At 51.5% G+C, this 21,921-nt stretch overlaps 12 protein-coding genes across 12 annotated transcripts; 3 read left to right on the forward strand and 9 right to left on the reverse strand.

The window, feature by feature from the left end:
- Positions 1-13: 13 nt before the first annotated feature.
- On the forward strand, positions 14-313 carry LDX57_006608 (uncharacterized protein; the record flags this gene model as incomplete). The annotated part of the gene is made up of 1 exon (XM_046088323.1): positions 14-313. One exon carries the CDS (start codon positions 14-16, stop codon positions 311-313), a length of 300 nt encoding a protein of 99 aa, XP_045944293.1.
- A 92-nt stretch (positions 314-405) lies between these two features.
- On the reverse strand, positions 406-718 carry BNA6_2 (nicotinate-nucleotide diphosphorylase (carboxylating); the record flags this gene model as incomplete). The annotated part of the gene is made up of 2 exons (XM_046088324.1): positions 406-465; positions 563-718. The coding sequence occupies 2 exons, from the start codon at positions 716-718 to the stop codon at positions 406-408; spliced, it is 216 nt and encodes a 71-aa protein (XP_045944294.1).
- A 1,515-nt stretch (positions 719-2,233) lies between these two features.
- LDX57_006610 (uncharacterized protein) lies at positions 2,234-2,557 on the reverse strand (the record flags this gene model as incomplete). Its single annotated transcript, XM_046088325.1, has 1 exon — positions 2,234-2,557. The coding sequence occupies one exon, from the start codon at positions 2,555-2,557 to the stop codon at positions 2,234-2,236; it is 324 nt and encodes a 107-aa protein (XP_045944295.1).
- Positions 2,558-2,801: 244 nt separating this feature from the next.
- Positions 2,802-3,302, reverse strand: LDX57_006611 (uncharacterized protein; the record flags this gene model as incomplete). The annotated part of the gene is made up of 1 exon (XM_046088326.1): positions 2,802-3,302. The coding sequence occupies one exon, from the start codon at positions 3,300-3,302 to the stop codon at positions 2,802-2,804; it is 501 nt and encodes a 166-aa protein (XP_045944296.1).
- A 794-nt stretch (positions 3,303-4,096) lies between these two features.
- LDX57_006612 (uncharacterized protein) lies at positions 4,097-4,273 on the reverse strand (the record flags this gene model as incomplete). Its single annotated transcript, XM_046088327.1, has 1 exon — positions 4,097-4,273. The coding sequence occupies one exon, from the start codon at positions 4,271-4,273 to the stop codon at positions 4,097-4,099; it is 177 nt and encodes a 58-aa protein (XP_045944297.1).
- Positions 4,274-6,616: 2,343 nt separating this feature from the next.
- On the reverse strand, positions 6,617-7,309 carry FCR1 (Fluconazole resistance protein 1; the record flags this gene model as incomplete). Its single annotated transcript, XM_046088328.1, has 1 exon — positions 6,617-7,309. The coding sequence occupies one exon, from the start codon at positions 7,307-7,309 to the stop codon at positions 6,617-6,619; it is 693 nt and encodes a 230-aa protein (XP_045944298.1).
- A 3,450-nt stretch (positions 7,310-10,759) lies between these two features.
- Positions 10,760-12,047, reverse strand: LDX57_006614 (putative RAS small monomeric GTPase; the record flags this gene model as incomplete). The annotated part of the gene is made up of 5 exons (XM_046088329.1): positions 10,760-11,058; positions 11,146-11,580; positions 11,654-11,670; positions 11,792-11,840; positions 11,993-12,047. 5 exons carry the CDS (start codon positions 12,045-12,047, stop codon positions 10,760-10,762), a joined length of 855 nt encoding a protein of 284 aa, XP_045944299.1.
- A 1,918-nt stretch (positions 12,048-13,965) lies between these two features.
- lreA (GATA transcription factor LreA) lies at positions 13,966-16,943 on the forward strand (the record flags this gene model as incomplete). Its single annotated transcript, XM_046088330.1, has 4 exons — positions 13,966-14,833; positions 14,898-14,998; positions 15,143-15,581; positions 15,646-16,943. The coding sequence occupies 4 exons, from the start codon at positions 13,966-13,968 to the stop codon at positions 16,941-16,943; spliced, it is 2,706 nt and encodes a 901-aa protein (XP_045944300.1).
- Positions 16,944-17,235: 292 nt separating this feature from the next.
- Positions 17,236-18,366, reverse strand: LDX57_006616 (uncharacterized protein; the record flags this gene model as incomplete). Its single annotated transcript, XM_046088331.1, has 1 exon — positions 17,236-18,366. One exon carries the CDS (start codon positions 18,364-18,366, stop codon positions 17,236-17,238), a length of 1,131 nt encoding a protein of 376 aa, XP_045944301.1.
- Positions 18,367-18,965: 599 nt separating this feature from the next.
- LDX57_006617 (putative isochorismatase family hydrolase) lies at positions 18,966-19,649 on the forward strand (the record flags this gene model as incomplete). The annotated part of the gene is made up of 1 exon (XM_046088332.1): positions 18,966-19,649. One exon carries the CDS (start codon positions 18,966-18,968, stop codon positions 19,647-19,649), a length of 684 nt encoding a protein of 227 aa, XP_045944302.1.
- A 218-nt stretch (positions 19,650-19,867) lies between these two features.
- LDX57_006618 (serum paraoxonase/arylesterase family protein) lies at positions 19,868-20,356 on the reverse strand (the record flags this gene model as incomplete). The annotated part of the gene is made up of 1 exon (XM_046088333.1): positions 19,868-20,356. One exon carries the CDS (start codon positions 20,354-20,356, stop codon positions 19,868-19,870), a length of 489 nt encoding a protein of 162 aa, XP_045944303.1.
- Positions 20,357-20,851: 495 nt separating this feature from the next.
- On the reverse strand, positions 20,852-21,184 carry LDX57_006619 (uncharacterized protein; the record flags this gene model as incomplete). The annotated part of the gene is made up of 1 exon (XM_046088334.1): positions 20,852-21,184. The coding sequence occupies one exon, from the start codon at positions 21,182-21,184 to the stop codon at positions 20,852-20,854; it is 333 nt and encodes a 110-aa protein (XP_045944304.1).
- Positions 21,185-21,921: the final 737 nt, after the last annotated feature.

The raw sequence follows: 21,921 nt of genomic DNA on the forward strand, positions 1-21,921 counted from the left end.
TGAGGTCGTGACGATGCGGATCCGCACCCCCAACCAGAATCCCGTATTTCTCGACGACGCGGAACCCCGGGGTCGTTTTGCGGGTGCCGGCCAGGGTACCGGACCAGCCGTGCGAGCGGAGCGCGGCGACGAGCGAGGCGCTCTTCGTGGCGATGCCGGAGCACCGGGCGAGGATGTTCAGGGCGACGCGCTCGCCGAGGAGGATCTTGCGGATGGGGCCGCGGACGGTCGCGACGTGGGTTATGGAGGTGTCGATGGGTTGGCCTTCTTGGATGTGCCATTCCACTCTGGTTGGGTTGGTTGGTTAGGTTAGGTTAGGTTTTGGAATGCAATGGGATATGTATAGAGATAGGAACCAGTGCTTTTTGTAGACGGTATGCAATGCCAAGGGATATATAGATCAACTTACGTGCACCCTAATTGGGAAAAGACTTCATCGAAAAAAGGCACCCCGGCCACGATGCCCTAATTGCGATGTCATTTAGCAGTTGTGCATTTCACGGTGGAAACCGAGCCAGGGTCAGGTAAGACCAGGAAGTTCGCAAACAGGCTGTGTATATACCTTGCTCTTCCCCAGCAAACGAGCCTCCCCCTCTGACTCCCCCACGACGAAGCCGCCATAATCAAAGCTCGGACAGTCCTCCTCCAGCCAGGCGGTGATCAGATTCTTGTAATTGAGGGGCAGCAGATGCCGCAGGTCGCCGTATTGAGAAGCCATTGCGCTATTCGGTGTGTTACGGCAGGGAATCCGAGAAAGATGTTGATGAGTCAAGAAGAAGGGAGCTTTCCCTCCCCCGCGCGGGGCACCGAACGGCTCTCGGGAGGTTCCGCGATGTCACGTGCCGGCATCGGATCGAAGTATGAAAGTTATGAAGCACGGAGTTAACTAACTAAATGTGGATTATTGTTGATTTGAGATGGACGATGCCCGGACCCTCAGGACAGCGAAGTCCGAATACGAAGACGAGAGCACAGCCTTTTGGCCATTGCAGCATCTATCTTCGAACTACGTGGACAATGCACTCCAACACTGCCTCGCGATCAGGCAGCAGGATTCGTTGTACTCCGTAGGCGTCCCGTCGACTGGCAAATGGGATACGATGGTCCCATCCTTCTGGGACGCCGGTGACGGGTATCCCCGGTCTGAAGGGCCATTCAAATCATGAAGTTGCGATTCAAGAGACAGGAATAAATAGTGCATGGAACGATATGCGGGGAAAGAAAGGGGGACAGCTACTGCATGGCTTGGTTACTGACTACTAGTTATGTTGGAATATTCACAATATTCATAATATTATGTCAGAGGGAAAGCGATCGTCATCGCCAAGCTTTTTGCCTTCCGTTCCGGTGTATTTGTGACAGAACGTGACAGGCCTCCCGATACCCGTTGTTCCTGGTATGGGTGGTGTATTCGTAACCTCGTATGGTATTCTTACGGGGCAGGCTCACTTGCCGTATCGAGTTTTCTTTCATGCTCGTCAGACCTTCCGTTCCCTCGATAAACCCTCGATCCCCGTCTTTATTTCTACGGGCAGTTACACTTACCTACCCTAGATACAGTCTACTCCGTAGTGTCTACACAAGGATATTTTTTTGCGATCACTGAGATCGGTCTCAGACTCCCCCTCATCCCCTCTACCACCACCACCACCACCACCACCATCTAACTGTGAACGAATCACGGGCAGACCAACCCAAGACACTAGAAACAATAGCTGCGTTCCAGAAATCCTTGGCGATTCAGGAACCAAGAGCATGAGCGATTTTCGGTTTCCCCTCCTGCCGAGGAATGATGACGCAGGAGCATGCAAATTCTGCTCTCTTCAGGTTTCAAACCGATGTGACAGTCCCTGTCACAGTCTGGTCCTGTGGAAAAGTGTGCCGAATGGACTAACAGTCTAACCGCTTCAATGATAAATAGTAATCAAGTCGCCGACTTGGGTCTCCATCTTAGGCCCACATCGGATGCATATCACGGGTTTGCAGGAGAATCGGCCCATCAGCTGATACATTATCGGATGATTGGTTTTCAGATTTCGGATTATTCCGTTCTCGCTGGGCGGAAAATGTCCGCACAAAAAGTAATAATAAATTCGCTAACTCATATTTCTCGTCCATACAAGGCATAGATGCAGGGATCGATTCCAGATTAACTGATTGGTCGTAGCCAAGTATCAAAAACATAATGAAATCCATCAACCGGTCAGATCATTACTGTGTACTCTGTAGGTACTTATTGCGCATCTTTCCAGGCCTTGTACACAACCTTGCTACCGTACTTCTCACCCTTCTTCAAAACCACCATGTGGCGCCACTCAGGCTCATTGATCGCATTGACAAACCGACTCGGCTCGATGCAGAACCCGGAAAAGGGCTTGCGGGCAGGGTTGCCCTCCACGGCGGGCACGTCGGTGCCCTGGCCGGTGTAGAACTGGAACGCGGGCTCGGTGCTATGGACCTGCAGGTTGATGTGCGAGCGCGGATGGCGGAACTCGGCCAGCAGTCTCAGCGGCTGCTCGCGCGTGTCCAGGCGGATCCCGGCGACGTCGCGGTCCATGACAAACACGTCGTCGAAGGCGGGCTGGTTCGGTCCGATGGTGAACGGCGAGGTAACTCCGCGGGGGTACGCCTCGATCGTGCCCGAGGGGATGCCGGTCTTGTCCAGTGGCAGGTAGTCCTGGGTCGAGAGCTTTGCCGAGGTTCCGTCGACGGTCTCGTCGCCGCTCAGGTTGAAATAACTGGCCCCGATTAGTTTAACTGTGCAGAATCATCCATCATCCATCTGCATCGATAGGCGCTCTTTACCTGTGGTTGGTCACGTTGATCACCGTCTCATCAACCTCATCCCCCACCAATTCAACTTCATATTCCATGGCCAACACCGTGCGAGTAACGCCCCCCTCGACCTCCTCATCCGTCGTATAAAAGACCCTCAACTCCACCGTCCCGGGATATCCAGCCTCGAGGTGCTCGCTCCGGTAGGTATACAGCAGGGCATCTTTCCCGTTGCGGCGCACCAAATAGGGACCCTCAAAGTCTCGTCGTCCCCACCCCTGACTACCACCGTGCAAGGCATTAGGCGCATCGTTGGTCTCCAGCTCGTACGATTGGTTGTTGAGGCTGTTGATCTTGCCGTCTCTGATGCGGTTGGCGACGCGGCCGATCGTGGCGCCGAACCAGGGCGTGTTATATTTCTCGTAGTGTTCCTTTTTGGAGAAGCCCAGGACGATGTTTTGGCCGGCGACGTTGAGTTCCTGGATGATGGCGCCGAGGGAGGTGAATTTGACGGAGGATTGAGACATGGTGTTGTTATGCGGCGAGTGGATTGGAGAGGATTCAATGTCAATGGCAGCGTAACTGTCTCTTTTAAGCCCAAAAGGAATTCAGGATCAGGAACCGAGTGTGGATTGATGAATATAAGAGTGAGAAAGAGTGGAGGAAAAAAGAAAACAAAACGAGGGGCAGTGACTTAATTGCTACCCCGCAATCCGCTCCGGAGATATTAGCCTAATAGCAATACTCAAGCACTCTCTCATTTAACCGTTCCTGGCAGATCTGATATTCTGGCAGTTAGAAGGGTCGACGTATTTTCCCGGTCCTCATCTCACTGCGCTCTAGGACATTGACACTTGTTTTGGCTGATGTTTACACGGTGAAGCTTTGCTGTTGCTGCTCTGCCCACCTGACAATTACCCCAATGGGTAAACTTCCGGGGTCCATGCCTCAGGCAGTAATATCTGGTGTCCACTATCTACTGTTTGAGTCTTGGAAAGCTAATCCGTGCCAGTCAGGGGCACATGACATAATTGGAGTAAATAACCGCAGACACTAAATAGTTAACTATTTGATAATAGTTACATATCCAAGGCTCTGAGCCCCAAACGGTCACCGAATTATACCCCAGAGTTTCAGGGATCAGGGATCAGGAACATAGCCAGTGGAGGTATAGTATGGACATGTGCTTTGTACGGATGTATTGAGTAATGAGAATGCCCTAACTGTATGGACATGTGTACAACTGTCTCTCAGGTCATTACCTCATATCACTTAGTGTTACATAAGAGCGTCGGAGTGTGTACAGTGTACACAGTGAATCCTAGATGATGGCTGCTCCGCGGAGGCCTGCATGTGACCCAGACGATCCATTCAATCCAAGGCCCCAAGGCTCCCAGGCTCCAACTCCCAAGGGGCTCTCGCTCTTCTCGGATCGGTGTCCGCGGACGACGCGGAGGGCGCTCGCCCCGGCGCCGAGCCCGACGGCCACATTGGGCATTTCTTGGAATCCTTCTGATCAACTTGAGTGCGGACTTTGACTGCGCACTTTGAACGGCGGACTCTTGGGTTTGGATAACTCCGCCTCGCTGGGCGTTGTGGCTAGTTAGTTAGATCTACGTAATGATGCTCGGCATCCCGTGTAGACTCTTTTTGTCTGTTATTATGAGGTAGTTATGTAGAGTTGTACTCCGTAGACTATGTAAGGTAACGACATCTTAATCCTCGGTTTCTGACAGATCGGACGGAAGACAAACTTGCCGTCTTGGGCAATATGCAGCGGTCGTGTGTATTTACGGTGCGGAGGTTGGTATTTTTATATACATACATACATACATACACACATGTACGGTATGTTATCTATACATCAAGGTAGCTCAATAGCTGGGCTGAAAACAGCATAGACAAATATCCTAAATACCTTCCAGATGACTTCATGCATCATGCACGCTGATGCACTAGAAACATTTATAAAGAAGAACCCAGTCAAAAAGTCTAGACTGAATAGGGTGCGCCCGCTTATCAAAGCAGCTGGCCTTCAGCTGGCCTTCGAGCATGGGACGAAACAGTGAAAAATCAAAAAAAGAAGAAGAAAGAAAAAGGTTCCGTAGAAAGTCTCCGAATTGATTACCAACGATTACCAAGCCCACTTTCCATTATCGACGAGGAACCTACCGTAACCGTCCCCGTTACCGAAGTTTACGTTTTTACTACACCGTATGTCTGAAGTATATTCTTTGTACGAAGTAGTGTGTACTCTGCAGTGATTCGAAGATCTTCTATGTCTAGACCTGAAATTAAATGAGTTTCGCTATTTGACTCTATAGATAATAAGGAGAGGAGCATGAGCAAATCAAAAACGTCGATGGATACGAGTACGACAAGGGGGGGTAGGGAGTATTGAAAGACCAAGAAGACCAAGAAGGAGACGAAGAAGGGAAGAGAAAGAATCATAAGAAAAAAAACAGAATTAAATAAAATCCAAACAAGGAATTGGCCTAAAATGGCCGGAGATCCATACTCTATGCCTGAAAGTGAAATCACTGAATCAGTGCCTATTGGATTCTGCCGTAATCCGGAGGGAAACGAGTTGGATTCCCCTTCAGGTTTAAGGCCAACTCTCGGAGCTCCGATCGGGCTTAACACTTGACAGTCAACAGGAGTGGTAGGCTATCAGGCTGTACGGAGTAGTAATGGGTAGCCCAGAGCCAGGGAGGCTGGCTGTTACTGTTAGCTGTTGGACTCGTTTCCTACTGTAAATTCCTACATCGGGGAGGTCGGCATTCGGCCAGTTTTGACAGTCACGGAATTATGGAGTTATGGGGCCCTTTTTTTTTTTTTTTTCTTTTTCATTTTTTTCCCTTCTTGGGTCGCCGACTCGCCGAAGTTCTTTGAATCAGGGAAGAACATTCCACGAGAACGACTAACTAGTTCGCTTGGGCTGACGGTGGATTCCTGACCTCTGATCCGGTCGTATCTGAAGTGGAGCCTGGACCCTCCTTCTTTCAGTCAGAACGAGGGAAAGGACCAGGGGGGGGGGGGGGTGCCATTTGGATTTAGATGATCATGTCATGGTGGGAGACTGGAAGGTTGGAAGTAGAGCATCCTGAACCCTGAACCCTGATGGAAAGTAACGATCAAGATGAAGTCAGAATCCGATCAGCGCAAGTGAGTTCAACTCGACGTGTCATGACGGAGACGAGAAGGGGTGAAGGTGTCATCATTCGCGCGGCGGCCCGGAGATAAGACGAGCGCGTCGGACTTGACTGTGCTCGCCCGTCCGATTAGTCATCGGCCTCGGAACTTCCTGGCTTTTTGGTCCGTCGTCTAGACGGTCTTGGATCGGTCAAAGCTCGGCTGGGCGCGAGGTAGTATGTAGGGTGTAAGTAACCATGGCTCATGGGGCATGTGCTGAAGAAGTATGAATCACGATATTGAATGACTCGGTATGGTGTAATGGTGATATCTATCCCCAGCCAGACACCGGTGTAGAAATATCATCGCAGAAAATAAAGTATTCGCCAAGAAAAAACAGATAGAATAGTTCAAAAAACACCCTCCAATAACTCCATGGTTCCAGACTTTGTTTTGAGATCCTGCTCCCGAACGCCTCGGGGACTGTCGAGTATCTACTCGACAGCGCTCCCCGCCCTTGAAAAGAGACACACTGTACAAGTCCGTAGTCACCCCGTCACTCCCTATACCGGAAATAGATCGCCGTATGAAAAAGAAAAAAGTATAAGTGGTAGAATGATAAGTGGAGAAAGAAGGGAAGAAAATAACATGTATACTTATACATGCATCACGTCACACGGCGTAAGCAGATAGGGTTGCTGATCAAAGCTCAAGTGGAGGCGATCTCCGGCGCGTTGGCATTTAGGAACTGGCTGATATCCTCGTAGTCGTTCTTGGTGTCCATATACGACGAGGAGACCATGCAGTTCATTGGTATTTGGCGGTTGAACATGGGCGACGACATGGGATCCTCAAACGAGAAATTCGAATAATCGGGCGTTGCCATCAGATCCATCTCATCAAATCCGCCAAAGTTGTTGTTCCATTGCTGCGGCGCTTGCAATGCGACGGGATTCACTACCCCTTGCATGGCCAGCGGTGCCACAAAGGCCGGGTTGTTGGGTGTCATATGCGGCTCTGATTTGATCGTCGGCCCTTGCGTTCGCGACGAAGGGCTGAAGGCGGACGGCGAGGGCGGCATTGGTCGAGAGAAGGCGTCGGAAAAGCGCGATGGTACGACGGGGGATTGTGCGGTCTCGGAGCTGCCGTCGGACGAGTCCTGGCGCTGCATATGTCCTGCATTCTGCTTCCACAATTCCTGCTGCATCACATCCGGGCTTTCTTCAAAGTGTTCGCCCTTGTGGTGATCCAAGGCCCCTAACCGGGTGAGCAGATCGTGAGTGAGCGGGTGGCCGTTGGGTTCGCATTTCAAGGGCTCGCCGGGCCACCCTTCGCCTTCGCTGGCGCGACGATACATCTCCTGCAGACCATGTACTAGCCATGCTTGTTGTTGCTCCAGCATCTCAACATATCTATTTAGCGATGGCAGTGAGTTAGCGCAACGACATTCTCCGCAAGTCGTATAAAAATAACATCAACGGCAAGGTGCAAGCTCACCCCTTAGGGTACACTTTATCATGAGCCTTCTTCCTCTCGCCAAAGACGCAGATGGCATTGTCCGCCTTACACCGACCGCAAGGATTACCTCCGTCACACTGCACCGGGTCAGTGCATCAGAGCGCGCTGATGCGTTTGATTGGGCCGTGGCCGTTGCTTACCTTGGATTTCTTCAGTCTACACCGATCACAAGCCTTGCAGACCCTCTTGCGGACATTATTGTCCGAGTGGGAGTGGTCTGACGTGGGTGACGTTTGGCGTGCTGTCATCGTGCCAATCAATGTATGTAGGTCGAGGTGCTGTTGTATATAGATGTGTAGTACGTATGTATACAACACCAAGGATAACCAAAAAGATCCCCCAGCCGAAGTATAGATGTTATATATAGAAGAATCCAAATAGAAGTAGGAGAACGTTTTCTCCAAGAAGGTTCCACGGGTTAGGGGGGGCGTGTAAGTTATAAAGGCCTCCTCTCTCGTGGTGGTGTCAGCGCCGATGATCGACAAGACGGTTTAAGGTTGGTTCGATGATCCAACGATGTCGGGGAGTTTAAGGCACAAGGTTTAAGAATCGACGAGCGAGAGGGTACATTGGATCATAGAAGGGTAATGAATAAGTAGCAGCTGGACGGACCCAAGAAACCGGGACTGGGAAGGTTGCAGTGGTTGAAGATGGTGAGTAACCGCTGAAGTAAGAGTTAAGTCAAGGAGGAAGGAGAACGAGGGAGCCGGTGCTTTTTAACTAATTGAAGCTTATGAGGAGGACCGCAGGGTATTTCTCTATTTTATTTAAATGGATCGGGATTAAATGTTAGGGATTATTTTATTTTATTTTTATTTTTGGTCCCCATCACTAATACTCTGGCAGGAGGAAGTAATGCTGAGGCAGGCAGTTCCAGCTGGATTAATATTTCATATTTCATATTTAATATTATTATTTATTAATTATTATTCGAGTCTGACGGAGATCATTGGCTTAGCTAAGGTTCTCCGGTGGAGCTGTTGGTACCGATACAGTACGATGTTCCGTAACGGAAGTTGGCTGGCCTGACTGTGACCGTATGCCGTACATCCAGCCGAGGACATTTCTGGAAATATTCTACTATTGTGAATACTCGAATCCAATTTAGTCTGACCGGAGATTTAAGGTTTGAAGAATGCCCTGAATAAAGCATCCATTATTATAGACGGTCAAGATGTCTACAGTAAGCCTACCTAACTAAGGTACATACCTACCTAAAGTAAATATCTGTTACCATACCTGACCAAACCGGAATATACGAGGCCCTGGTGGCCCGTCACAATACCAGCCCCGTACAGTGTACGGATAACGGAGCTGGCAGTCGGAGCCTTGGCTCGGACCTCGGAGGTGCCAACATCCCTAGCCCTGGAGCTGGTGTGGAATTTCCTCATCCAGCAATCTGCTCTTTTTTTTTCTCTCTGACTTCACGTTATTGACTCATAAATTCCACCCTGTCCATTAAGGTTTTGTGGACTCGGATCGAAACCTGCTCAGATTGGAGCCGTATATCCGAGTGGGTTCACGTCGATTCCGTCCAGACACTTTTCCAGTCTGGTCTTGTCTCATCGTGGGAGATTCAGATTTCATTAGTACTACATACAATATTAAACAGGAAGGATGCATGTCCGCGGCGTCATCTAGAATCATCATGATTAATCTTCGATCCCACGTTCTGAAAGAAAGCGGGTGGTTGACCGCACTGGGGACCGAGCACATCACTAATCATGAATATGATTATGAATATGATTATAATCCCGTTGCTGCAAATCAACGCCAATGTCAGCTCAGACATGCATAGCTCGGCATTACGGCATAACCCCGTGTGTACAAAAAATCTTGCAAAAAACGAAAGGGAAAGCCCTCCGAACTTCCATCCGTCGGCAAACGCAGGCCGAACGGGCGACGGAGCGTCTAGTCGCTTTGGCACTAGTTAGTGCCCCGGCGAGAGAATTTTCGATTTTAATCGCTCATGTCCCTGGGAAACGGATCACGAGCCTGGATATTCGGAATCTCGGTCGCTTTCTTTTCTCGAAAGCTTAACGCTAGACCGGCCTCCTTGCAATCCCTGCACTTATTAACGGCGTCAGATTTTGGCTCGCCCCGTGGACGGGTCAAGTATGCTGGTCTATGCTATGCATCTAAATGGGGTACTATTTTACTAGTTACTATTTGTATATGAGCCCCGGCATGTCGATGCCGTCGCCCACTCTTAACGATCTATGCCTTTCATGACTGTTCATGACGTTGATGTTTATCTTCCCCCTCCCTCTTTCTCTCTCGGCTAGAAGTACTGTCTAGTGTGTAGGATTGTTGTAGTTTGCACTGTTAGACTGTCAGTAAGCCCTGATGGCTGAAGATCAACCTGACGCCGGTGGTGCAATGGCTCCCATGGAAGCGGGTAGATCATGCTTTCTCGTTTCAGGATCGTCTTGCCTCCCCGTCTTTCCTCTTTCTTACATCAAGATCCAGATCTTTGCTCTCAGGATATGATTCAACCCCCCAATATCTAACAATCCATGACCCAAGGACTCGTGAGTGCGGCGCACCGAACCCGACACCGTCACCGAGCTGTGTCAAGACTCAAATCCTACATCAGAAACTTGGAATGGGTTTCTGAATTGCCCCATACTACTCGGTTATGACTTTTTGGTGCCTTAAACTCCTAAATGCACATTTCCGTAAACGGTACCTCGTGCTACGGTGCTATCCCTCGAACCTGGCCGAATCGCCGAAACATCAGGCTACGCGTGGGACGCAGGGAAAGCTCTAGACCCTGATGGCCGGGGGGAAGTTCAAGTAGAAAAAAATAAATCACATAAGACGAATAGCGTCATCCCGCATTCCTTCGAAGAAAACCGACCCACCGTGACTCTGAGAAAATTTGCCCGGGATTCTACATTTCTAGTACGTACTCCGGACTCGATTCCAATTCGTTTGGAACTTGCCAGTAGCCTGGCAAAGTGGTTCGATGCAGGGAAGGTTCGTTCGAGAAGGGCAAATGTAATGTCCAGTCCCTCTTGTTTTTCCTTGGCTAAGAGCTTTCCTTCTCTTGCATGTGTATGACCTCATCAGTCAACCTTGTTCCCGAGGAAGGTTACTTCACCGTTGTGAATGCCCTCTCCACAATTTGTAATGGTTTTTGTAACCCCGACATTGAAGGATTATCGAGTTGACCATGATTCTACTGTGGGGTTACATAATTTTTATTAAGGAATCAGGCAATATAGATACTTAGAATACAAATCAATCCGTGCACTCAATCCTGAGGGGTATATGAAATAAAAACATCCACCGACATTAAACAAAGAATCAAACCAATCAAGCCATCCAGCGATTAACCCCGACAACATAGGCGTCTCCATATACTGGGCCTGGGGGTATCCGATGGTTTCTCCTGCCCCGAAGACTTGCGTGCCGGCTCTTGATCCGATGGCTTGTCACTTTTCTTGAACATTCCAAGAATGCTGTGGTGCGGGGGTTTCGCCTTGGGCTGATAGGAATTTGTTTTTTCAGGTGCTGCTGCTGCGTCGGGATGCTTCTCGGTCGGAACCCCTAGGGGTTGTGGCGCATTAGTCGCCGATTCCCCTCTCTGGTAATGAAGTCGGCGAGCCTCCACGACACGGCGAACTAGGACTAGAGCAAAGTTAGGTTTTCGTCTCGCTTTCCATTTCCTTCTTCGTGATCATAACGGCAGCGAGCCAGAAATCGGAAATGACGTACGTGCAAATGTCTCCTCGATATTGACCATCTCTCGAGCACTTGTCTCCATGAACCCGCATCCATGTTTCCGGGCATACTCCAAACCCTCCCGCGCGCCGATGACGCGCCCTTCTTTGAGGTCGCATTTGTTCCCGGCCACGATCTTGATCGGGGGAGGCATGCCCACGTCCAAGCCCTGCGCATCGCCCCCTAGTTCCTTCAGCAGTCGCTGGTTATCTTCCACGCGCTGTTCCGCTTCAATGTTGATCAATTCCATGAAATCGTCCAATGCGCTCAAGCTGGAGGCATTGGTAATGTCGTAGACGAGCAGGAAGGCGTCGGACTTCAAGTTGGATGCCGTCCATAGCCCGCGATATTCCTCCTGGCCGGCCGTGTCCGTGATGGACAGAAAGTAGGGGAGACCGTCGATAGTCCGTGTGACCGAATACGAATCCTCTGTAATTCCGACAAACAATCCAGGTGTTAGAAAAGCGGTGGGGATGAGCGGATCAGGATGGGCTATATTTACCGATGGTGGGATCATATCTAATATCGCGTCAGGGGTTAGCCAATTTCCTTTTTTCCCCCCCCGTTTGCCGCTGCGCAGTACAGGGGAATCCAAGACCCATCGGGAATCCGGGGAAGGGCAATCGGAAAGAGCACTTACTCGTGAATCCACTGAGATCGGACCAAACGTAGGGTGATGGAAGATTTTCCTGGAGAGGTATGTTAGATGCATGCCAATGCCTGTCATCGCGACCAATGGGGCTGCAAGTTTGCCCATCTGATCCCGGACTCGACTAGATCGCAACGCACGAGTGGAGCAGGGACCAAGTTGCAAACATGCTCAGGGCGTTATACAACATACCGCATCCACCATCCCCGCATATTGTGATGGAAATTTTATCTGGCGCGTCCGCCATCGCGTGGAGCAGCCGGAAGAGGAATCTAAGGAACGTATAAGAGAAAAGAAGATAATGAATATAGGAGACGACGAGGCCCCTTTATGAAATGCAATTCCAGGCGTAAGAGATTCAATAGTGGTATTAATTCAAAATGAAGAGGGGGTTAATGAGTCAATTCAACAGATCCAAAAAGTACGGAGTAGAATCGGAAAAGGGAGAGCGCGCGCGATAAGAGAGCGTGGTGGAAGATCAAAGAATGAAGATCAATTCCCTTCCAATCACCGAGATAACGAGCGTGAATGAGACATTGATGAAATTGACTAGATCTCCCCGGGAGGAAATTCAATTATGAAAAGGGGGGAGAAAAAGCAGAGAAAGCGAGATGAAAGAAAGGGAGAGAAAGAAGGCGGGAGAAGGAGATCCGTGGAACTTCAAAGTAAGGGTGGGTAAAATAGAGAGGGAAAAAAAAAAAAAAAAAAAGAGGATCCTCCCCCTGTTTGGAGTTGATGTCCGCAGAGAATCCGTGAAATGAGCAGATAAAAAGATTAAGCAATGATATTAAAGATAATCTACGGAGCAAGTCAGGTAAGTCAGGCAGGAGTGTTTGCTGCGGTAAATTGGCTGCAGGAAGACGCGAAGGCTGAATCATGGACATTAATTTATCTCGATCCGCCACGGAAATCCATGGTTAAACGGGCCAAACAAAGTCCATTGTTTGGGTCGACCCCAGAGAAAACCTGCGACACGAGTTCTCCGGTTCCTGAGAGCAAACAGGTAGGAGACTGTGAAGAGTAACACTGACTACTGTTGAGTAACTGTAGAGAAGAGAGATAACTACCAGATAGGGACGAGTCCACGTGATCCCTTGCGGATGACGACATCTTCTTTGCTTTCATTCTTTCTTTCTCTCTTCCTTATAATTGATCTTCATATCGAAATTGATCGGATTCAGATTCCAGTCTACCATTCTACTTTCTATTTGCATGTCATTGCATTCGATCTGCATCGCTAACCGACACTACCGAAGTACATACATACATCGGACTACAGACCTGATCTCTCTCCCTGCCGACTTCCATCCTCCCTTTCTTCCCTCTCTTCCACCCTCTCTCGCTTTCTCTCTCCCTCTCCCTCTCCACTTTCCACTCCAGCCCCGAATTGATCCATCACAAACGCCATCAACCAACCCCTTTCGCCGTCTGACACATCGCCGGGGGACGGTGCTTCCCGCATCCTTTTGATTGGCACAATATCCACTTTTTCTTTGACGGCCCGCGCTTGCAGGTGACATTCCCCTTGTCCTCGCTCTCCATTCGTATACCCTTGGTGTTAGTCGGGCTCTTGGGACTTTTTTTTCTTTTCTTTTCTTTTTGCCGTCGCGATCTGGTCATAATGATGTTGATGATGTGAATGATCTTATTGCTCTGATCCTCTCTGCTATCCTTTCTACCGTCCCCATCTCTCTCTTTCTCTCTCGCCCTTTCTTCTCTATCTCCTCTTCCCGCCCTCTCCTCTCCCCTCTCATTTTTCCACATATCCTCTCCTTCTCTTGTATAGAAATCGTTAATTTTGGGAGGCTCTGAATTTGTCCTGTTTATTTCGGATATTTATCTTTCCTCCCGTCTATTTTCAATCGTATATTGCTTTATATCAACCAGCCGAATAGCTGTTGCTCCTCGCAATTGATCCCTTTTTCTTCCCCACCTTATCTCGGTTGTCTTGCCTCCCACCAACCTTTTTTGCTCTCCCGGCCAATCCACTAGCTTTTGGACTCGAAGGAAGCTCCGTTTTTTAATCAAACAGCTGGTTTTCTTGTTTGGGCGGAATCCCCCGTCTTGCCATCCTCTTCTGGCGTGGATGCATCTGCCCCATTGGTTCCAATCCCCTGGGTCGATTCGATCGGGTGTGCTTATCTGGCTAGTTGGCCGATCGCAGGATGGACGGATACCATGATGACTTCTATAATTCCCAGTATTACTTGCCTCCGTCAGCAAACCACCACCTGGATCAATCTCGCCCCGCCGACGACCAACATGGCCAGATGATGCCCTATACTGCTCCCGGCCACATGCAGGTCGGGAGTTTTTCCTACCCGCAGCAGAGGTCGGATATGCTGGCCACCAATGCCCCGTTTATGTTTCAACATCAAACATCCAACTTGCCTCTGCAGCCCACGGGCTACCAGGATGGTCGCATGTCCAATATGATGTTTACCTATGATCCGCTCTCCATGTCTATGACCCCCGGAAATTCATTTGCCTTCGACCCTTCCTCGTACCCGTCCACCGTGTCATTGGATCATAGCCATATCCATGGTCAAAACCTGGAACATCGTTCGGCGGCCCAATTCGAATCGTTACAGTCGCATTCGATGAATATGGGCCAGACGGCGCAGTATGCGGCCATGCAAACTCACACGACGTACCCAAGCGCGTACTGGGAGCAACCCCAGCCACAAGCTCAACCCCAATTTCAACAGCACCAGTTTCAACCGCACCAGTTCCAACAGCCCGAGGTTCAACCGCACCGGTTTCATCAACCCGAGGTTCAGCAGCCTCAGATTCAACAGCCTCAAGTCGAACCCCAAATGCAACTCCAAATCCAACCTCACCCCCCAGCCATCCCCGAAATCCCTCGTACTCAACCGGTATCCACTACCACTATACCGCCTGCAAATGCTTCCTTTTCTGCCGAGCTAGCAAGCACACGTAGGCGACCACGGACACTTCAGTCGTCCGCGCAATCGTCAAGTAACGCGCCCTCTCACCGGTTTATCCAACCAAAGAGGCCGTCACCAGTGAAGGGTGGGTTTACTCTATTTCAAATACGTGCTGCAGCGGGCTGATGCGGAGTTCGACAACCATAAAGCTTCCTCCTCGACATCATATCCCAGGTCCGCATCGCGCGGCGAATCTTCACAGTATGCTAGTATCTATTCGAGTAGCGGCTTTGATATCATGGGTGTCTTGGTAGGTTTTACAACGCACTTCTCGTCACTCGACTGCTGGAGAGCGAGGCTTGACCCTTCATCCCCCCACCCAGCTCCCTTCCTCCTCTCTTCTAGCCTTCCGTTCCAACAAGTCGTCTGACAAATTGTTCATTGATGTCTTTAGGCTGAAGTAGTATCACGGCCGAATCCTAAAATTGACGTCGGTGCGGTCGACTTGTCATGCGCATTTGTTCTCTGTGACATAACTAAAGAGGACCATCCCATCGTCTATGTCTCGGAAGCTTTTGAAAGGCTCACGGGCTATACGGAAATGGAGATTGTTGGTCAAAACTGTCGCTTCCTACAAGGTCCAGATGGTGTGGTCCAACAAGGCATGAAGCGGGCTTTTGTCGATCAGCACACTGCCTTCCGCCTGCGATCGACCATCGAGGACAGGTCAGAAATCCAAGCCAGTATCATAAACTATAGAAAAGGTGGTCAGCCGTTCATGAACCTGATTACAATGATCCCCATCCGGTGGAACTCCAGCGACTATCGATTCTACGTGGGGTTCCAAGTCGACCTTGTCGAAAAGCCTGACGCCGTCACCCGGAGAAATCCAAGTATGGTTTCCACCCAATTCTCTAGTTTCCTTTGGCGGACCCAAAACTGACTCGCGGGTTTCAGACGGTACCTACATGATTAATTACCAGCGCACGCAATTGCCGAACTACGTGGTGCCTGCTTCTGAAATTTTCCGCACCAACCCCGAACTTGGTGTAATGTTTGGCCCCGAGGAGGTGTCCACCGTTTTAGACGGAGTCCAGACCCGGGACCCAAATCTCATGATGTATCTGGAACGTGTTTTAGTCGAAAATGCCGACGACGTAATCCACGTGCTCTCATTCGAGAGTGAATTTCTCTATCTGTCTGCGTCCTGCCGGAGTATCCTGGAGTACGAGCCGTCCGAGTTGGTGGGCAAGACCTTATCGACAGTGTGTCATCCTAGTGATATCGGACCCGTGGTCCGTGACATGCGCGCTTGTACGACCACGGACCCAATCAGCATGGTGTATCGGATCCGAAGGAAACACGGCGGATATGTCTGGTTTGAGTGCCACGGATCATGGCACATCGCGGATCGGAGACGGCAGTTCATGGTTTTATCCGGGCGAATACGTCCAATCTACAACCTGAACCAGGTCGCGAAGCTTGGTCGCGGTGAGTTAGCTGAAAACGATCTCTGGGCTAAATTGTCCAACTCGGGAATCATTCTCTTCATGTCCTCCAAAGCGAGGGCAGTTCTAGGACGCATGCCGGATACCCTGATCGGCAAAGGCATCCAGGATCTGATCGATGCGCGCGGGGAGGCACAGCGTGCGCTGGGACTGTCTCGAAATGGCCAAAAAGTCACTTTCGCGCATAAAATCCGTCACCGAAAGGGACATATGCTGCCGGTGCACACTACGCTGTACCCGGGAGATACTAAAGAAGGGATGAAACCTTCTTTTCTAGTCGCTCAGATCAGCTTCCCCAGGCCCCCGAGTGCCTCTCCGGGACCCTCGAATCGACCTGCTCAGATCCAGCCCGCTCGGGAGGGACCTAGTCGATTACCGTCGGGCAACCAGCGCGACCCATCCACCCAGGAGACTCTCTTCACAGAGCTGATACCAACAAGAGGCTCAAGCTGGCAGCTGGAGCTGCGTGATCTGGAGAAACAGAACCGGTCCCTATCGGAGGAGCTGCAGCGACTGCTCACGCGGAGAAAGAAGCGCAAGCGCAAGCTGAGCACCGTGCTGGCGGAAAAGAGCTGTGCGATCTGCCATACCAAGCGAACGCCCGAATGGCGACGAGGACCCAGCGGGAATCGCGATCTCTGCAACAGCTGCGGACTCCGATGGGCCAAGCAAGTCCGGAATGCGGCGCAAGCACAGGCCCAACAGGCCCAACAGGCCCAACCCGCCGAGGCTGCCAGTGCCAGCTGAAAATTTACTTTGCTGCGTATATGCTGTGTTCTGACCCTGAATTCCTGGATACCAACGTATAAATTGCTACCTTGCAAGCGTTATCAGTGTTAATATAACCATGACCCATGGACCGGCTGAATTGGAGAGCGTGCCATTTTTTTTTTTTTTTCGCTTTCCGAAATGTACAATATAAAATCGTTTTTATATATTCGGTACTGGAAACACCGAGAATGAAAATTAAGATGCTATCTATAAGGTTCCCAAATCCAACCCATTTTTAATCTATACTAGACAGTATCCAAGGTCAACCTCAACCCTCTCTCCTTTCCAACCATCTCTCCAACCAGCGTCTCTCTTCCCTCTCAAGATCCCATCCTTCGCTCCCCTCGCCCACACCGACTCCACCACGTTCCTCCACCGCAATCCGGACCTCCGCAGCATCCATCGCCGTCACGCCGCCACAGCGCCGGATTAACCGATCGTCCAGATCCAGGTACTCGGCGTAGCGCTGCAGACGCGCCCGATACAGCAACGACACCAAAGCGGTAGACCGCGTATGCGTCTTAGCCAGACCCAAGGTAGCACAAGCGCGCAGGACCTCCTCGGCCGGCGCCGACTCGATCCAAGCGGGGCGGGTGTACGTCCCGGCCAGCAGATCCAGCTCGGGCTCGGAGCCCGCGGGCAACGGCTTCATGGAGCCGGAGCGGGCGACCTCGTGGGCCGTCAGCGCGGCGCGCTTGCGTGTGAGACTCTGCGTGCGATCTTTCTCCAATTGGCGCGGCACGCGGCAGGTGAACGGGGTGACGGCGCTGCCGAGGGCCAGGACAATCAGCGGGGTGAACTCGCCGCAGATGATCAGCATGAGGGTGAAGGGGATCATGCGACGGACGTCGTAGGCAGCGCGACGGATGAGTTGGAAATTGGACCGGCTGAGGCACCTGGTGTGGACGGCGTCGCGGAAGGCGGCCGCCTTGCCACCGGTGGCCGGCGGCGGCGGGGAGATGGGGAGGTAGGGCGTGAGGCCGAGCGAGGAGCGGATGGGGATGGAGGCGCGGTAGTTATGATAGACGTTCTTCAGGCCAGTCTTGTAGAAGGAGAGGTATGCGCGGCCCATGGCTACGTAGCGCTTGAGCTTCTCGGCGGCCGAGGCGGAGGACGCGATGGCCTCCGGGAGATTCAGGTCGGCCGGGCGAGTGCTCGGCGGCGGGTTGACATCGTCGGCGAGGGAGGTGGTGGCGGTGCAGGAGGTTGAAGGAGCAGCGGAGCTAGCAGGCTGGGCGGACGAGGAGGGGCGGACGTGTGATTTGCTGGAGGAGGAATGCGAGGCATAGCGGCGCGGCGACAGCATCTCACGATGCCGGAGCAGAGAGACGACGGGGGCGACAGCGCATGGCGGAGAATGAGCGAAGAGTGCCCTACGAGGGGCGAGAGAGACCGGCATTGCGGCAGGACATGTGATTGAGAAGGACTGAAGCAATTGATCGAGATGGAAGAAGGGGGATGAGTTTCCAGTCGATGGGAAGGAGAAGAAGAGGCAGAAGAAGCAGGAAGGAAGACAGCAAGAAAGTTGGGCGAGCCGATCTATATAGAAGCCTGAGGCAGCAAGGCCTCAAGGCTCTAAGGCATTAAAGTGTCACGGCATCTAGGCCCCAAGGCCCCCAGGCCCCCAGGCCCGAAGCGCCCAGGCACTCAGGCACCCAGCGGCAGGATGCAAGCGGACAGGAAACGTGACGAGGGCTTCTTATCTTCGTCGTCCTTCCTGACTCGTTCCTCTTGACATCATCAGTCCATCCAATGGCACCTCGTCTTCTCCGTGATCGTCCCTCTGTTAGGACTCTGTCTTACCTTGGGAATGCAACCGTTCACACTTATCTAGTTAGTACCTGATTTCTGACTCATCTCCACCAACATGGTCGATTTGGGTTGAGACTACTTAAGACCGTCTTTGGGCCCATCTACCCATCTAGTCAATACTATCGTTCTACATACCCAAAACTCCTCTTTTCTCCGCTTGGTCCCTTAGAGCCCTCAAGGACCAAGATGTCACTCTCTTTCTCCCTCCCCACAGCCCTCATCCTGATCGACAATCAGTATGGCTTCAACCACCCCACTCACTGGGGTACCTCCCGCTCCAACCCCTCCTACGAGGCCAATCTGGAGTCGCTCTTGACGGCCTTTCGCGCCGCCATTAAGTCCTCCGAGGATAACAAGAATAACCTCGAGGTCATTCACGTCTTCCATTCCTCCTCTTCGCCCGTGTCCCCGCTCCATGCCGACCACCCGGACAACGGTATTCGGCCCTATGAGTTTGCCCAGCCTGCAGCTGATGGGTCGGAACCGGTAATGTGGAAGCACGTCAATTCTAGCTTCATCGGTACCGAACTGGAAGCTCACATTCGAGCGCGCGGAATCCGCCAGATTATCCTGGCCGGTCTCACGACGGACCACTGCGTCTCGACCACGACGCGCATGGCGGCGAACCTGGGAGTGGTGGACCGCTTCCCAGAAGGGCCGATCACCATTGATGCCAAGACCGGCACGCAGGACCCTGTGCCTATCGACCGCGGACGAATCATCCTTGTAGCGGACGCAACGGCCACATTTGCCAAGGCAGGCATCGATGCGGAGACCATCCATGCCGTTTCCGTGGCCAGTCTGCAGGAGGAATTCGCGGAGGTCATGAGCACCGCAGACGTGATCAGAAGCCTTGAGAAGAGACCCTGATTGATTTAGATCCATTATGAAGTGGATACCCTACTAGCAAGAAGAGCCAATGTCAAGCTTGTAACGAACTATTCTGCCTTATCTGGACTCAATATCATGCACCAAGCGAACAGCTGTAAAAAGAATCCGCATTCCGCTATGCTCGGCGCGCTTGGCGCATTCGAAGGGGAGGAAAGGGAAAGAGGAAAGAAACAAGAAAAAGAAAGCAAGGGCTACGCCTAGAGCTCCACCTCGACTGCAACGATGTTTTCCGAAGCGAAGCCTGTTACAAACAGTCGCGCTCGTTTGGCCGAATCAGTTGGGACCATAACAGCCGAGCTGCCGGTGTGGATATTACTTCCGTCATCTTCGAAGATAAGGCGAGTTTCCCAGTCGGCGGAGGTCGTCCCATTGGCCATCGGCTTCCGTCGAGCATGCCAAACCATAACGCCATCCCGAGCGTTTGGGTCCGCATGGGACCGGGTAAGGTTCGCAGCCCCTAGCAGACCGGCCAGGACATACCCACTGGCGTCGTCGGAAGGGGTCCGGTAAGGGTCAACGAAGTAGCTAGGGTTATCAATCGTGCTGTCGAATCGAATCTCATCCACAATGGAGATACTGCGACTTTCGGAATCCGCCTGGGCCCGATACATGATTCCTCCTATAGCGCTGCATACGAGCACTTCTTCCTCATTCTGACCGCGACCTATGCCGTTGCTGTTTCGCATCCCGGTCAATGCTGTCGTGACATTGATTCCAGCTTCCGCATCTGCGGATTCCAATTGGTCCAGCCGGACGTGAACGACGTCGGTCCACTGAGCCAAGGGATACAGATCTTCGACCAGTCTTTTCAGACCGTGGCGGTAGTAGTGGTCATTCGTGACATAAAAGGTGGACGGACTTTCGGCATAAACGTCATTCGGTGTGATGATCCGTGGATGGCGGATCGAACGTACGTGTCTGGCGACTCCGGTGCCCAGGACATGGTGAAAAAGCTCAATCTGTGAGCGGGCCTTGAAAGTGTGCTCCGTTCCATCATACTTCGGATTCGGCAAATGGTTGACCGCGAAAATATAGACAGCACTAGACCGGCTGGGATCCGCTATCACGTCGATTCCATGCGTAACGAACGAGCCTTGGAAGTTCTGAAATATCAAACGGCTTGATTCCAATGTCTACTTGGCCAAGGCCCAATCAACTCAGTCCCTTTTCTCAAGTTCAAGTCACGGAAAGACGGATCTTACCTTAGGATCGACGACATGAAGTGACCCAACCGTATCCCCAGCTCCCTTCACGTTTCCCAACGGAGGAAACCACTCGAAACGCGAGGCATAACGGTCCTCGCACGCTGTGAAGATTTTCCCAGCTGGCTCATAATAGTGCAGATCCTCGCACACCACCGTATCCTCGATCTTGACGAAGGACGGTTCCGTGGCCAGTCGCACCGCAGGGGTCGGTGTTCGGGATACCCCCAGCACCGTGAAATAGTGGACGACAGGGGTATAGTACCTTGCGACGAAGGCACAAAGAATCGCCAGGCGGATAAGCCACCCCATTACTGCAGCGATGTTCGATTCGTCCCAATCGCCTAGATCGAGATGAATCGAGACCGAGCTTTGAAGCTTAAAAGGAGCGCGTGAAAGAGTGCCGGAAAATGAAAAGAGAACAAAGAACCGGGTCCTGCGAAGAGGGGAACTGGCAATCAAACCAAGAAGGAAGAAGCAAGAAGAGAGAGAGAGAGAGAGAACAAAGAACTACCCAGCAGCGTGCGGGGGAGAAGTGTGGGAAATGGAAATCAAACGAGCCGACGGCAGCTACTTTTCTTCAGTTCACCCCATTTCGATTATTCGCCCAAGTGGAGTTCCTCCAGTTTTGTGGACACCAATGTGGGCAATGGGCATGCATCGTGATTCGTGACGTCTACGGTAAGATGACGATCTTTGTCTGTCGAGGCCTGAGGGGAGGGTAGTAGTGGAGACTCGAGACCGAGGGCCAAGGGGTCGGACTCAGAGGTCTCAAAGGGAGCATTGTGACACCTTGACCTACCGCGGCCGGATTTTAAATCAATCAATCATCCTCGGGACTATCAGTGCTTACGGGGTACAACCGGTCCAGGGTCACTCACTACTCCACACAGTGTGTCACCATGTCTCGGAGACGTAGTTATGAGCTCTCTCATGATGCGGGGACAGAGGACGAAGATCCCTCGGTTCAAAGTGGAGGTGGATACCGCAAGATACTACCTATACCTACTCCGTACTAACCTACGACGTGATCGGTATCATAGGAGTCA

Source organism: Aspergillus melleus (assembly GCF_016097325.1).
Source record: "Aspergillus melleus strain CBS 546.65 chromosome Unknown contig3, whole genome shotgun sequence".
Classification (NCBI taxonomy): domain Eukaryota; kingdom Fungi; phylum Ascomycota; class Eurotiomycetes; order Eurotiales; family Aspergillaceae; genus Aspergillus; species Aspergillus melleus.